At 30.1% G+C, this 16,486-nt stretch overlaps 2 protein-coding genes across 3 annotated transcripts; one reads left to right on the top strand and one right to left on the bottom strand.

Moving 5' to 3' along the window:
* Positions 1 to 2,910: 2,910 nt before the first annotated feature.
* On the bottom strand, positions 2,911 to 6,514 carry LOC114174697 (porphobilinogen deaminase, chloroplastic-like). 2 transcript variants are annotated; one of them, XM_028059524.1, is made up of 5 exons: positions 6,280 to 6,514; positions 5,066 to 5,471; positions 3,846 to 4,052; positions 3,408 to 3,585; positions 2,911 to 3,306 (listed from the first exon to the last, which is right to left on the bottom strand). In XM_028059524.1, the coding sequence occupies exons 1-5, from the start codon at positions 6,447 to 6,449 to the stop codon at positions 3,194 to 3,196; spliced, it is 1,074 nt and encodes a 357-aa protein (XP_027915325.1). In that variant the 5' UTR covers positions 6,450 to 6,514; the 3' UTR covers positions 2,911 to 3,193. The 2 variants fall into 2 exon arrangements, with proteins under 2 accessions (XP_027915325.1, XP_027915326.1); XM_028059525.1 differs by having other exon boundaries at positions 5,066 to 5,476; positions 6,280 to 6,481.
* Positions 6,515 to 12,477: 5,963 nt separating this feature from the next.
* LOC114173816 (RNA-binding protein Y14) lies at positions 12,478 to 15,646 on the top strand. Its single transcript, XM_028058442.1, has 4 exons — positions 12,478 to 12,831; positions 12,927 to 13,063; positions 14,499 to 14,650; positions 15,202 to 15,646. Exons 1-4 carry the CDS (start codon positions 12,558 to 12,560, stop codon positions 15,245 to 15,247), a joined length of 609 nt encoding a protein of 202 aa, XP_027914243.1. The 5' UTR covers positions 12,478 to 12,557; the 3' UTR covers positions 15,248 to 15,646.
* The last annotated feature ends 840 nt before the right edge of the window (positions 15,647 to 16,486 follow it).

Raw genomic sequence — 16,486 nt, 5'->3', positions numbered from 1 at the left:
AAGTTATACTGGTATTACTGATACTACACTATTGAAACACTTCAAACTTTGTGACATTTATTTTTAGATTAAATAGAATATGTTTTTAATCTTCAAACTTGGACCTAAAAATAGAATTTCACAGTCAAACTAGTTTGGTTTTCAAACTCTAAAGATAAATAGATATAATCCTTATAATTTAATTAACACTAAAACTTTTTTGAAGTGTTAAACGATATCTCAAGTTTGTGTTTGAACTGTTTTTTGACAGATTCGGGCTTAAATATCACTTTGAAATACCTTTTAACACCATAAGAAACGTTGAGATTGTTAAGTTAAAACGATTATAGACCAAAATGTATTGAAATATGCATCAAGAGACCTGTTCCAATTTGTAATTTAGGGATTAAAATCATCTTCAATCATCTTCAACCCTTTATTTTTTATGATTATCTTGGTTTGTGTGCATGACTGTGTGAAGAATAGTGGTGAAACATTTGTTAAGATTCTTGATTCGGACCAAAAGTTGATATGACACAGAGGCTACTTTATGAATACTGTGATCAGTGGTTGTGTTTCCATTAATTAGTCTCCTATTCCTATTCTACTTTTGGACTCTTTCAGTATAAAGTCATCAAAATATCGTATCAGAATAATGAGTAGGGGTTTTTCTTTCAGCCACAGAAACATTGCAGCTTATTCCACATGCCACCAATTTTCTTTTGAACCAATTAACCAAGAAAATGACATGGAACACATTCACAACTCACTCCTCTACATTCTATTAGTGCCAATAATTTTCTGTATGTTTCTGCTCAGCCTCAAAATTTCATAAGTATATTATATTGAGTGACAGTAATGTTAATGATAATTGCTTGTGCTTAAACAACTTAGTTTTCTTTTTTTAATGAGAAAATAACTTGGTTTCCAGGCTTATGTATAGTTGTTTAATTTATTCTGTTCAATAATTCAGTTCACCTTTTCAATTATTAAATTATAATTTTTTTAAAAATTCAAACAGTTTTAGTATAAAACTAAAGAAATATAGATTGTATGATAATATATATATCAACATTTAATTTATTTAAAAACTAATATGTGTATGTATCTATCTGTAAAGTAGAGTGGAGTGAAGTGCGAATAATAGTTGAAGTCTTTGAATGTTTAAATTTTGAAAAACAAAATTACAATAATAATAATAATAATAATAATAATAATAATAATAATAATAATACATTATGAATTTTGAATAGCACTTTCATGAAAAAAAAAAGAAAAAAGAAAAAAAAGGTGGTAGATGATCATCAAAGAATCCATATCTAACTCAACCCGAAAATAATATTTGGTGGTGACATGGGAGCTTATACAACACGACAAGACTGAGTTAGATTCCACTGGACAAAGAACTCTAATTATTACATAGAATTTCTAAGAGTGGACACTGATGTTTTTTTTTTCCTTTTTATTTCATCTTTTCAAAAGACCTTATTCTTTCAGAATTTTGTTTGAACTTGATGTTAATTTTTTTTTTAATTCAAGACTGTTTTAAAGATTTGAGATAGTACTCATGTTTATTAATTTCAAAAATCTAAAAAATCACAGTACGTGCTTTCCAACTTTAATAAATGGGTATTAAGTTTTAAGATTTTATAAAGATTTAACGTCTTTTCAGTCTTGTAGTAATAATTTAATGTTTTTTTACTTAACATGATTTTAACATTTACTAAAAGGAATAACTATGATCACTTTCGTGAGATCAATGGTCAGAGGGAGAAAAAAAAATTGTTCATATCATTATCATCTAACGAGTTTAATGTTAATCTAACATAATAAATCGTATTGGTTTCTTCTAACAATTATTAACACTTTATGAAATAAATAAAAAGTAAACATTTATCGATTACTATAAATATTGAATAAAATACAGGTAATAAGCCTTTTTTTTATAAAATGATGCAATAGCTTTAAATATTCCTTGTTGGATTGACTTTATATATGAATATGGTATTAATTAAATATGGTGTGACATGACAAAGACCTAGAAAGGCATATTGATTGAGATTTGAAATGGTGAGGAGAAACAGAGAAGTTCAACAATTGGGATAAAAGCATTGCTCTTTGTGGTTGATGTCATGTATATGCTCAACAACAAACTCATTGCTACTGTAATCATTGGTTATGTTATGTAATTCATACTCAACAAACTTATTTTAGGATTACAATAAATAATGGATTTATTACTTTTTCAAAAATTATTCACCACATACGAATTGCAACCTTATTGTGTAAGGAACCAAATAATTGCTTGCTTCACGTTGAAGGAACAAATCATTTATACAAAAAAAAAGTTATAAGAATAAATGAGGATACAGCAATCATAATAATACTCATTCCAAAGCTTTTTTTTTTTTTTCAAAACTTGTATACATATTAGAATTATAATATCTTACCAACAACTCATTTATGATCGTCCTACTTAGATGGTACCTTCCAACTCTCAAAAAGTGTCTCAAATAGATCTTTTTCAGAAAAAAAAATTATTAACGCGATTAACTTTATTCATGACTTTTACCACTAAATTTTAATATAAATATTAATACTTAATTTTATAAGTCATTTTAAATATCAATATCATCAATGACATTAATAATTTTTTTTTCAAAGGAACCTAATTGAGATATATTTTCAAAAGTTAGAACTTAATTGAAATCTTTTTAAAAACGAGTACCAAAGTAACACATCCGAATGAAAATGGATATCATCCGACTAATTAAACCTAATTTTTAACTTAAACCAAATCTTATATTGGTCTAACTCGATTGATCGGGCAGAATGTACAAATTATTGTAAAAGTTTGTACATGACTTCAAAGTTTCGCAAGATCCACGCAATCACTTTGTTCACTGTATGAACAGAATTAGAGTTGGGCACTTACTGTGTTAACCATTTTATTTCAGAGTGGCTTGTAAGAAGGCAATATATAAAATATAAGAGAATTTGAGGAACACCGGTGGTGTTTAGCATGAACTCTCAAAAGTCCACCATCGTGGAAATTATACAAACTACCTAAATATCTGTCACTCTAATATCCTCAAAATACAACAATTTGACCCTTAGGTCCACTTTCCCAAACTCGATTGAACATTTAATCTACTCTATAGCTACAAAACGTCAAAGAATGAATCATCTGAAAGTTGAGCATGAAACCTGTGAATTAACTACTGAAGAAGTTAGGTCCTGCCCGAGACAGAAGCTCCTTGCCAGCGTCCTTACCCATCTCAATCATGTCTTCAACAGCATATGGACCAACCCTGGACGTCTCTATAACTGCACAGAGGAAATTGCAGAGAAAAGTTACTTGTGTTGTGAAGGATTAGAAACTATACAAAAAGTCGAATAAACATAAATATATGACCAGATGTTCATACCACGGGTTCCATCAGGGGAAGCAACCAATCCTCTAAACAAACAATTGCCATCTTCGTTTCTGCTAGCATATCCTGCAATAGGAGTTCGGCAAGACCCATCCAAAGTCTGAAGAAAGGCCCTTTCACAGACAACTGCTAGTCTTGTTTCTTCATGATTCAGCGAAGCAATGTATTCTGCCTGATGAAATCACTCAACCAAAAGTCAGAAATACTGAGAATCTAAAATGAGTCAAAGTAAATATGTATTATTATCCAATTAAGTTTAAATGCTTCTGATTCCAAATAGAAATCCATTTTTTTCTGATTTGAGAATGATTTTTTTCAGTTAGGTATTTAATGATGGACGCTCATATGATCTTACATGGCACTGTTATCCTCCTCCCCTACCCATAAAAATCAGCAAGTCTAATACGATTGTGCACTAAATTAATCACTTACCATTTTATCGTCATTACTTCTACAGGCTATTCCAATAGCACCTTGGGCAACAGCTGGAAGCATATCATCGATTGATAGGATTGAAGTTACATTTTCTGTCATGCTTAAGCGTTTGAGCCCAGCTAACGCTAACAGTGTAGCTTGGACAACCCCATCACTGAGTTTTCTTAACCTTGTTTGGACATTGCCCCGGAAATTTTCCTGCACCTGAGTCCAAAAATTCCAGAACAACATAATATCAGAGATATAGAAATTTAAAATTTCACAAAGGAAGTAGCACAAGACTAGTTAAACAACATGGACAGAGAAAGGAAATGTCTCGAGAAAGACAACGAAAAATGTCCATTTGAAACTGCAAGAGAATAGAGACTATAACTTTCTAAGAAGGCCAAATTTTAAAGTAGACAGACAGTGGCCATAACGCAGAGTAAGTCTCACAAGGATGACATATTACCCATTACTTTATAGTCACAACCATAATTGTTAGTCCATGTCAACAAGGTGTTAAGATGGGCATACTTGTGATAACTATCTACTAAATTCAACCATCCACAGATGATTTCAATATGACATTATATTATTCGATCACAAATCACAATGCATAACTGACATCAATTATGATAGGAAATGATACAAGTTCATGTTACATACTTCCATAAGCATTTTAAAAAATTGATATCTATAACAATATAAAAAGGTATATGGAATTTTGGTGTACACATTTTTGCGTTCTATGCTGTCCCTATAACCTCCTCCATAGATCTCTATTGTATCCCCATAACTACGCTCTTCAAACTACCCTTGCCTAATTGCATTATGCAAGTCACCCATTTCTATTATTTAACTCTTATTAACTCCTTTTACTTTTCAAAATGTGGAGAGATGCAAAGTGCTTCTTTTCAACGGCTATGCATTAGGCTTCACCCTACACAGTTCTAACATGACCATTTGTCAATTTGCTTTTTTATTTTACCTTAAAAATAGAGATTGAAACTTCAAATGACTTCTCATTAACCATAATTTTCTATCTTTTTACATTATATTGATAATGTATGCAACAACAACTTTGATAACATCCTGCAGTCAGAAAAGCGAATTAGAAATCTTATACAGGGGATATCCATTTAAATAAGCTAATTAAGTAAAACAAATGTAGGAAACAACAATTCTCTTTATTTCAGGCTGTTAGATAATAATGAGTTAAAAGATAGCTTACTTACATTAAGGGATGGATATCTGTGGAGTATCTGTGACTTTCGTCGAAGCGAAGCAGTACCAATAACACTTCCAGGGAGAAGATCAGCTAACGAGGTTGCACTCAAGGATATAAATGCATCTCTAACATCCTCTCGCGGGAGGTTACACGGAAGAATTGTTTTATCAGGTAAGTAAGTGGGAACATCCTTCATTGAATGGACAGCAATGTCGATTTCACTATTTAAGAGTGCCTCATCTATTTCTTTTGTGAACAAACCCTTCCCACCTATGTCTGCAAGTGGTTGGGAGAGGATCTTGTCACCTGTTGTCTTAATTATCACAATCTGAATAGCCCCCTCTTCAGCTAACTCTGGGTGTGATGCCATGAGTTTGTCTCTGGTCTCATATGCTTGTGCTAGAGCTAGTGGACTGCTCTACACATGAAAAAACATATAAGAATTACCAAATTTGATAGTAGGACTATGAAAATCTTTGCTAAAACAAAAATGGAAGTATGCATGAACATCCACCTAGATATAATTGAGTAACACTGACAAATAATTACAAAAATCCATAGCAGAAGAGAAGACAGATTTCTTTCCCCCTAGATATCTCTATAGTTCAAAAGCAAGTAACAAATAAATATGAACCTCCATATCAGAATAATAGACATCTTTCTTTTTCTTCCCAAATAATTATTAAGTCTAGGCTCAACATCTTTAGAGTCTAATTCAATACGACCTCACCAAGATTATTACAAACGTTGCACCTATATATTGTTCCGCCAATTCTTTCTACATTTTCCATTAAGAGATTGAAGCCTTCAAAGCTCTTAAATAATATCTATCGTTAAATTCCCTTAAGAACTACCACCACAACATCTAAAAACCCCACGAAAAATAACAGAAGCATCAGACCACAGTAAAAATGGGCATTTCCGCAATTGCAGAGGCATTTTCTTAAAAACAAAAGCAGAACTACATATTAAGATGACACATCCACTCCAATGGCAAAACAACGACAAAATCATCACATGAAATGGGGTGTTGAGTCATTTAAATAAAAATAAATAAATAAAAAGTAGCATCATAGAGTGCAGACAAGTGAAGTGTGGAGTAATTGTATAAGATCGGGCGAATCACAAGAAGAAGGCGTTGACGTTCACAGATAAACCCTTGAAAATATGGCGAAGCCCACCAATTAGAATAGAGGGTTTACGAAAAGGGGAAAATGATACCTTCCCCTGGTGCCAATTCTGATGAGAGCGACCTTAGTTTGCTGCTCTACGGCAATGGAAGCCTTGACGCGATGAAATCTTGTGTGGCATTTGGGAGACGGCGACGGCGGCGACGGTGCACGTGGAAGAGGAGGGCACGCGCTGTGGAGCGTGGATGAAAGAGTATTCATGTCAAAGATAAGAGAAAGAGAAGAACAGCGAATTGTTGAGTGTGTTGATAGAGTGTGATATGATATGATAAGATAAAGTTCATAAGGATTAATAAAAATTTATTTTCTTTTCGGAAATTACACGCTTTCTTATTTTAATTCGCCTATGCTGTCTGTATAATAATAGGAAAATGATATTTTAATCTACTTTTTTTGACCCACTTTTAATCCATTGCTTTAATCACCATTAGATCATCTTTTTAATGATGTGATATGATGATCTAGTGATTGAAGTGATAGGTTAAAAGTGAGTACTATAATTCAAATATGTATCTAAATAATCACTTTATGTATAACAACTAAAGAATTCCTGCATTAGATTTACATCTCATTTAATCGGTGTTTATTATTTATTATTTATATACACAGCTACGTTAATTAAATATTAAAAAGTAACTTTTGTATGTATTTTATAGTCAAAATATATTTTTCTAGTTTTCTTTTCTGTTTAGTTATGTTTTTTAACTTTATTCATATTATTTTTGTTTTACCTTTAATTATTACTTTAAAAATTATTTATTTTATAAATAGTTTGTTTTAACCTTTAGTTTAAAAATATCTTTTGTTTTTAACGGTTGTTTAAAAAAAATTTTTATGTACATCTTTTATTTTTCTAATTTTACATTTAACAATTATTTTAAAAATTTATTATATATTATTTATTAAACTAAACTGAATGGAATTGATTTGAATCGAACTGAATCCAATTGGACCAAACCGAATCGAATTGGACCAGATCGGACCGAACCGAACCGCATTGAACCAGACCGGACCGAATTGAACTGCACTGAACCAAACCGAACCACAATGAACCGAACTGAAACAAAATTCATTGAACCAAACCGAACCGGACCAAACCAAACTAAACCTAACCGCATTGAATCGAACCGCACCGAACCAAAACAAAATGAACCGAACTGGACAGTACCAAATTGAACTGAACCGGACCGAACTGAACTGGACTGGACCGAACCAAACTAAACTGCTCTGAACCAAACCAAATTGTATTGAACCGAACCGGACCAGACCGAACCAAATCAAATCGCACTGAATCGGATCGGACCGAACTGAACTAAACCTTATCGAACCGAACTGAACCTAATCGACGAACCAAACTGAATTAAATTGAACTGAAATACTCTTTAATTGTGAAGAATTTTAAAACACCTTCACAAAAAAAAAGAGAAAATTTAAAGAAAATTTTTACACTTTCATAATTAGTTAAATATAGAGCAAAAGGAGAGTCACTTTGTATTGTGTGTAAAAAATGTCACATCCAAAAGTTTTTTAGCACCAACAAAACAATTGTGAGGTCCCTCTTAAACAATTGAAACATAATGTGTTTTCCCAAATTAAATATAACAAGTGTATAAATAGTAACATAAAGAAACTGTATATTTTCAATAAAAAAAAAAAATCAAAGGACAAGTTTAAATTATTTACTATTCACCTTTCACACAAATAACTATTTTGTCAAAGTGGAGAACATAGAGTTCCGAAATTGGTAAAATCCTAAATATTTAAGAAAAATATTATAAGATGTTGACAAAAAAATGTGAAATGGGAGTAATGAAGCATTGAGTATAAAAAAATGAGAAGAATGCAAAAGATATATAAGAGGAAGATAAAATGTTAGTTAGGGTTAAAGTTAAAAAATAGACATATCAGTTGGATAGGGTGTGAGGTGTTAGAATTATAGTGAAGGTGGCAAGGTAGGACGACGAGAGCAAGGCGACATGGCCTTATATAGTAGTGACGGGGATGAGAAGCTCACGATCATTGTTTCAATGGTGGTGATTGAATTAAAAAATGAAGTGTGTGCGATATTCCTGATAAGAGGCCATTGAAGAGAAAGGAGAAAATAAAATACATATTCCAATGAGCAGTTAATCGATAGATGTTCAATTTTTAAAAAATGAATGATAAAACAATATTGTTTAACTTTTATTAATTTTTTTTACTTTAATATTTAATTTTTATTATAAATAGTTTAGTTTTTTTGTTACTTTAATATAATACAGATAATCATAGTTAAGTTTAGTTATATTAACTTCTTTCATTCATAACAATATATAACATATATAAAGAGATAGTATCTTTTGTGTCCATATTTCGTTATTCCTATTTTACCCTTAATTATTATTTTAAAAACTATTTATTTTATAAATAGTTTACTTATAACCGTTAGTCTAAAAACTAACTTATTTTGTCTTCAACAGTTATTTTAAAAACTTCTCTTATGTTCATCTTTTATTTTTCTAATTTTAAATTTAACAACTATTTTAAAAATTCATTATATATTATTTATTAAACTGAACCAAACCGAACAGAACAACACTGAACCGAACTGAACCGCACTAAATCGAAACGAACCGGACCAGACCAAATTAAATTGAAATGTACTAAACCGAACCAGATCGAACCGAACTGAACATAACTGAACTGAACTGAACTGAGTTGAAGTACTCTTTAGTTGTGCTGAATTTTAAAACACCTTCAAAAAAATAGGATAAAATTTAAAGGAAATTTTAACACTTACATAATTAGTTGATATAGAACAAAAGGAGAGTCATTTTGTAATGTGCGTACAAAATGTCACATCCCAAAGTTTTTTCAGCACCAACATAACAATTGTGAGGTCCCTCTTAAACAATTAAAACATAATGTTTTTTCTCCAAATTAAATATAACAAGTGTATAAACAATAACATAAACAAATTGTATACTATAGTAAATTAAAATCATCTTTTAACTATTTGATTAAATGATTAACAAATAATTGAAAACAAACTTTTATTGGAAAATTTATTAACAATAAATATAACGAGGATAAAGTGGTAATTTTTATCCATTACTTTCTAATCTCTTTAACAACAGTGGGATTGAATTTTCAACAATCCCTCTATTATTCCATCTATGTCATTCTCCTGCATCATCTAAAAAAGAACAAGGTGATCACCCTTTATGCATTCCTCTCAAATCCTTTTGAACAGTAGATTCACTCAAAATAACAAGACCTTAAATTACGTTTGACCTCTTTGATTCCTAAACAATATGAGACTTATCTTATTGGATGTACCATAACATGTTATATCATTTTATTGTTATATCGTCATATCGTGATATCATCATATCTTCGTATTATTATATTGTCATCGTCATATTATTATATCATCATATTATCGTATCATTATGTTATATTATCATATCATATCGCTAATTTTATTGTTATATTATGTTACATATTATATTGTTATCTGTATTATTGTTATACAATTGTATTTCGTATCGTCATATTATCATATTTATAAAATTATCAGATGATAAATTTGTAAATTATAAAATCATAATTATATAACTGTAAAATAAAATTAGTAATAAAATTATATATGACAACAATTGAGTAAGGTAACTTGACAAAATAATAATCACGTCATTTGGTTCAAAGTTATATCACTAAGTTGGCAAGTTTATGAGAATTTAATTGATTTTTTTTTTATTGATGTTGTATTTGCTGCAACAATGACTTGTGACGGAGAATATAGAATGATGCATATGTTTGCCTCAAAAGATTCATACTAATTTATGATGATAAATTTAAAGGGATTTCAAGATTTTCATCCCCGATGAATAGAGAAATTAGGAAAATAATACATATAATTATGTGCACTCCCACATTTTTGTCCATTACTTTTACATTAACATAAATACAGACGACTATCATGTCTATTTGTATGTATTTTTTAATATATTTAACTTATTTAAATTTTTAAAACAGTAATTAAAAGACAAAAATTAGAAAAACAATATATATATATATAAATATAATCATATAATTATAGATAAAATAAAATTTAGTTATTAAAATAAAAAATATTAAAAATAATATTGTGTAAATAATATTACAAGTAATTATTTAAATTTGAAAAAATAATTACTAAAATAGTAAAAAAATAAACAATTATTTTATAATAAGTAATTATTTGAATTATGATAAAATTAAAAAACAGTTAATTATTTATATTTAAAAAGTAATAATTAAAAGAGTTAGATTGAAAGAATAAAAAAAGATACAAAAAAAGTATAACCTCTTATATATAGTTAAAGATAAATATTTTTAATTTTTTTATTTTACACATGCTTTTAGTATACTTTTACAAATAACTTTTATGTTATGATGTGTTACCATCAGTTATAATTATATTAATAATGCTAATATTAATATAATATATATATATATATATATATATATATATATATATATATATATAAATAAAAAGATGATTATATATTTTATGTACCCATCTCATGATTTTAATTTTATTTTTTATAATATTTTTAACTAATTTTGAATAATAAATGCTAGATTGATTTTTTTAAATAATTGTCATAAATTTCATTTTTTTTCTTTTTTTTTTCTCATCATATTTATAGTTTCTCTATCGTTAATATTAAACAACTTCTTACTATTATTTCAAATTTTCTTTTAAACTTAAAAATTTAGATACACACTGGATTCTAATAATAATAATAATAATCCATCACAATAAATAAATAAAGAGAATTTTCTCTTTTGTATCCACTTTTCTTAATTCTTATTTCACTATTTCTAATATAAGTTATTTATTATTTTTAAAATTATTTAACATATAACCGTTATTTTACAATTTGTTTTTCTATGCAACAACATCATTTCATTACTGTTTTTTCGTTGAAGTTTTCTTTTCTTGCTTATTATCTTTACTTTCACATTCACTTTGTTGATGCTATTTACTTTCATTAGACAAAACAAAAAGGGTATTTTCCATTGTTTCTATGAAATAATTATAATGTCAATGGTAATAAAAATAATGATAACATTTTTCAAAATAGTACTAATTGTAATTTTTTTTAACAATAAATAAAGAGGATTTTCTCTTTTGTATTCACTTTTTTTAATTCCTATTTCACAATTTCTAATATAATAAGTTATTTATTATTTTTAAAACAATTTAACATGTAACCGTTGTTTTACAGTTTGTTTTTTCTCTGCAATAACATCATTTCATTACTTTTTCTTTGTTGAAGTTTTCTTTCATTGCTATTGTCTTTACTTTCACACTCACTTTGCTGATGTTATTTATCTTCATTAAACAAAAAAAAAATATTTTCCATTGTTTTTATGAGATGATCATAATGTCAATGGTAATAAAAATAATGATAACATTTTCAAAATAATACTAATTGTATTTGTATTTTTTTTAATACTATTAGAAACAATTAATAATAACAATTACATTTTATTTTATAATTTATCAATTTTATCTCTTAAATTATTTTTTCTTTATCTATCACCACATTTAAAACATTCACAAACTTTGTTAAGTGTGTTTAATCATCACGAAATAATTACATGACAATACATAAACACGTTATATATATATATATATATATATATATATATATATATAACAATGTCAATTACTATATTAACAAATTCTTAACAACTTTTAGTAACAATAACTATATCAATTTATTTCAGTTTGGAAACCGACCAATATAAAACTCTGAGAGGATGATGTCATAATTTGGAGACACAAAATATCTTCAATCCTATTTGTTTTATAGATAAATATTTATATCCAAATATAAATATGTTTTAGATAATAACACGATATCACGGAGTTTAGATGGTTAGTTTGGTTCAACTAATTCTAGACTAAAATTCCCAACGTTTATTCTTTTATTCATTTTTATTTCTATTTTAGTTTACAAATAAAAAAAATTAAGATGTAAAAACTGTTTTTGAAATTTAGAAGGATAATTAAAAAAGTTTCTTTATGGATATGATTTATTGGGTTTTTAAGGTTTATCTCAGGTTATTGACAAGTAGTAAAAATATGAATAATTTTTTTTTTCAAGAAACAATATATATAAGTTTAGGAAATATTAAAAAAAATATAGATAATGATTTTACCATTGCAAGCATATAAAAGGGTTCTCTCTCACTCTCTATCACTCGCAGAAACGTGCTCCAACCCACATAGAACTCAATTTTACTGTGGGCGTTGAGAAAGAAGCGGAGGCAAAAATGCAAGGTGGCGCAGCCGACGGAGAAGCCTTGGATTTCGAGCCCGAGGACGATGACTTGATGGACGAGGACGGCGCCCCCGACGCCGACGCTTCTCCGCCTCACCCGAAACTTAAATCAGCCATCACCGCCGCGGCCACTACCTCTCTCTCCGCCCCCAAGAAGACCAAGGGTCGCGGTTTCCGTCAGGACACCGACGCCAACCGCAACACTCGCCTCTCTGGCTCCGACTTCGACTCCCTCACCACCGAGGGTGGCCCTGGCCCACAGAGATGTCAGTCCCCTCTCCCTCTTAGGGTTAGGGTTTTACTTTTTATTTATTTAATTTAATTTAATTTAATTATTTATGTTTTCTTTCACTTCTTCTAGCCATTGAAGGATGGATCATTCTGGTGACCGGCGTGCACGAGGAAGCGCAAGAGGATGATTTGCAAAATGCCTTTGGTGAATACGGAGAAATTAAGAACCTGCATTTGAATCTCAATCGCCGCACTGGTTTTGTCAAAGTAACTCATCGTTCCTCTTTTCGTTTATTTTCTTTGTTTCCTTTTCTTTGTCTCCTTCTTTGTTACTATTGATTTATTGAGTTTCGTAGTCATTAGGATAATTCATTGGATACACATACTATATAGTCACTGTCTGGTTATATAAAGCCTTTCGAATTTTTCATTGTCTTTTGTTACTGTGAAATTTAACTGTACTTTGACATAACTTCGTGACTGTTTTCGTTTCAATTAACACCCTTTTCATTGTAATTGATCTTGACACCATGACAACTATATGCATGGTTATAACCTAAGTGGAACTTGACAAATGTTTGATCTACTAGGTTGTGATTGTTTTGTATCTGGCATTGTGTTGTCAGCGTCCTGATCGCTGATCCATTTTGGTGATTTGAGTCATTTGACTCTTGATGTTCTGATTTTTCTTTTACTTTGGTTCCTATTTTTCTTGTCGTGACTCTTGGTTTGAAATTTGTTTCACTCGGTGGATAATTACTGGCCCAGAGCTGATATTTTGTGGGAACAAATTACAACCCCACCTCCCCAGTTGGAGTTGTGTTGCAAGTATAAGATCAATACCATCCTGATGTCTGTACTTTGAGAGAATGTGAAGGACGAAAGATACAATTCTTCCTAACCCTGTCTAGGTTATTGTCATTTCTTCACCATTTCTGTTGCATTGTATCCTTGTTTACTTCTGTCCCTTCATTCAACTACTTCATTTAATTAAAAAGACAAGTCTCTTTTTAGACTCTTTGTAAATCATAAGCACGGTTTATTGACTTAGCAAGATTTTCTACCATATGGGCTTTTATGTACATACAGCGTTGATTAATTTTTTTAAATCGCGAATTCTCTATCCTTCTTCCCATAACTTTGCTTACCACATTTTTCTATCCTTATACTGGCATTAATTTTGTTTGTCTTGGTGATTAATTATTGGCCCAAATCTGTTACTTTGTGGAATGCTGTTAATATGTTTCCCATTGATAGAAAAAGATTTGAAATTGGGTGACCCTCCATTATTTTCTTATAAATTGATGGTACTGCAAGTATAGCATCTTCACGTCTTGAGTTTGAAAGACTCCGAGGTAAGAAAGATACAGTTTTCCTAGCCATGTATAGGTTACTGTTAGTTCTTCATCTTTATTATATTGTATTCTTGTACACCTCTATCCCTACTGGTCCATTTTATCAGAAGACGGGTCTCTTTCTGTAGAATATTATTGAGCAGGGTTAATTCCCGTCCAGCAAAATTTTCTGCCATCTGTGCTTTTGTGTACAAACAACATTGATTGCCTTTTGATTTAAAAAAAAAAGGGTAAGGAATGCAAATTTGCTATCCTGCTTCCTATAACTTTGTTTATCACATTTCTGCATCAGCAACTTTATCGTGTGAAAGTTTTGGTTTCTGGACTAATGAACATTTTTATTTTAGGGTTATGCACTGATTGAATACGAGCGTGCTGAAGAAGCTCGAAATGCAATAGAGAATTTGAATGGATCCGAGCTTCTTACCCAAACCATTTATGTTGACTGGGCCTTCAGCAGTGGACCTATTAATGAGTCAGTCAGAAGGAAGAATGCTAGGTATATTATACATGTTTAATGATACATAATATTGACAGAAATTTTGTTGTTTTGCAACATTAAAAAAAAGTCCCTTTTGTATGCGGTGTTGGTCTTAGTGTCACTTTGTTTGGTTTGGTATTTCCCAATGTGGAATTTATTTCAGCCAATCTGAAATGACTTCTTAAAAGTTTGTAAAGCATATCTTTGTTTCTTAGGTTCGACAGAAATGAAAATGGATATTTTATATGTTTCTAAAGGATAGGAAAAAAAAGAAGAAAACATGGTGTATTTTCCTGGACGGTGGATAAGTGTAAAACACTTTGTTCCAATTTTGAACTTGTTTACTACAATATTTAAAAAAAACTTCCCCATTTTAGTTGTGTTAGGCAGATGCTAACCCTGTGTTTCTTCCCCTTGTGTGAACACTCTGTTGTATACTTGAATTGCTCTTAAAACCACGGGTGAGAACTACGGGTAGCTAGAACTTAGTCATGTGCTTAAGGTTTTCTGGAATGATACTCTAAATATTTTCAGTGTTTAAGAATGATTTTAACTTTATCATTTCGCAGAGCACCTCGTGAACGGCGCTCCAGGAGCCCCAGGAGGAGATATTGACATGTTTATTGAGTAAATGTTTGTGTTGATGTGTGTGGACCGTTAAATAGCAGCTTGGTTTTATTGCTATGGCTGTGGAGGATTTTTCTGAAGTTGTGCTTCCGTCAGGCAAAATACATATTTGATGCTGGCGATTTTCATCGGATACATCCCTTGTTGAATGCTTTAAACTTTTAGCTAGTGTATTTTGGTGTTTGCTGTTTAACACTCAATTGTTTCATTATAGTAACGTGTTTTGGATATGCTTTTTCTTACATCTAACGTTGTTCTGTTGAGGAACGTAGGGTCTCTTTTCGTTTGCAGCTTGTTTCTGCTACATGTTAAAGTTTGTGTCGGAGCCTCTTTTTTCCCTTTTTTTTTGTTTTTTCAATTTATGGATGTTTTTCTCATATCTTTTTATTTACCTGTCCGTGCATATACATGAGTATTGGTATTTGTTACGTGTAAAGGCTTAATAAAGTTAAAAGAGTTATGGAACACCTATATTTGGGTTTGGTGGATGTTTGTCGTTTAGTTATAAAACCCGCGTGTGATTCACACTTCTTAATACTACTCAAATAAATGGCTTCCTTCGTGCGCATGCATGTTAAATGTTAACATGGTGAAAAGGTTGTCAATTATTAATTGTTAATTGCGCACGAAATGCTTTTTTTTTTGTTTATAAATATAAATATAAATGTCCCCTCCGTTGTTTCATATTGTTTAGATTTGACACTCTCAAAAGATTAATAAACATTGATTATTCAGGTACTTTTAATAAAGGAGTTGAGTCACACACCTGAAATTGTAGGCCTTGTCTAGACTTTCTTTCTACATTTATTACTTGATTTATTTATTTTGATTTGATTAATATAAATGTGGAGTCTTATCATGATTTTTTTTTTAATTTTTGGTCTTGTGGACATTGGAGGATTTTCGGCTACATTGATTCATGAATGTTTCCTTTTCTTTCTTTGTAAAGTCTCTACAACGTTTCTTCAAAGTTTTCTTAATCTAACTAAACATGACAACACTTGTTCGTGTAGATCAATCTTACATAATTTATAAATACATGTCTTTTATCTCTTTCAAATTATATATCTACATTCACTCTTCATTTTTACAAACTTTTTAGTTCTGGGATCATCAATTTATTTGAGTGATATACTACAAATAAATTCTTAAAGACGATGCTTATCCACGTCTCACAAAACAATCTTATTCATTTTCTAGTCAACTGATAATACAAATTATTCCGTA

This window comes from Vigna unguiculata, chromosome 2 (assembly GCF_004118075.2).
Source record: "Vigna unguiculata cultivar IT97K-499-35 chromosome 2, ASM411807v1, whole genome shotgun sequence".
NCBI lineage: Eukaryota > Viridiplantae > Streptophyta > Magnoliopsida > Fabales > Fabaceae > Vigna > Vigna unguiculata.
The sequence above is the reverse complement of the archived record's forward strand: the minus strand, read 5'-3'. Positions and strand labels throughout refer to the sequence as shown.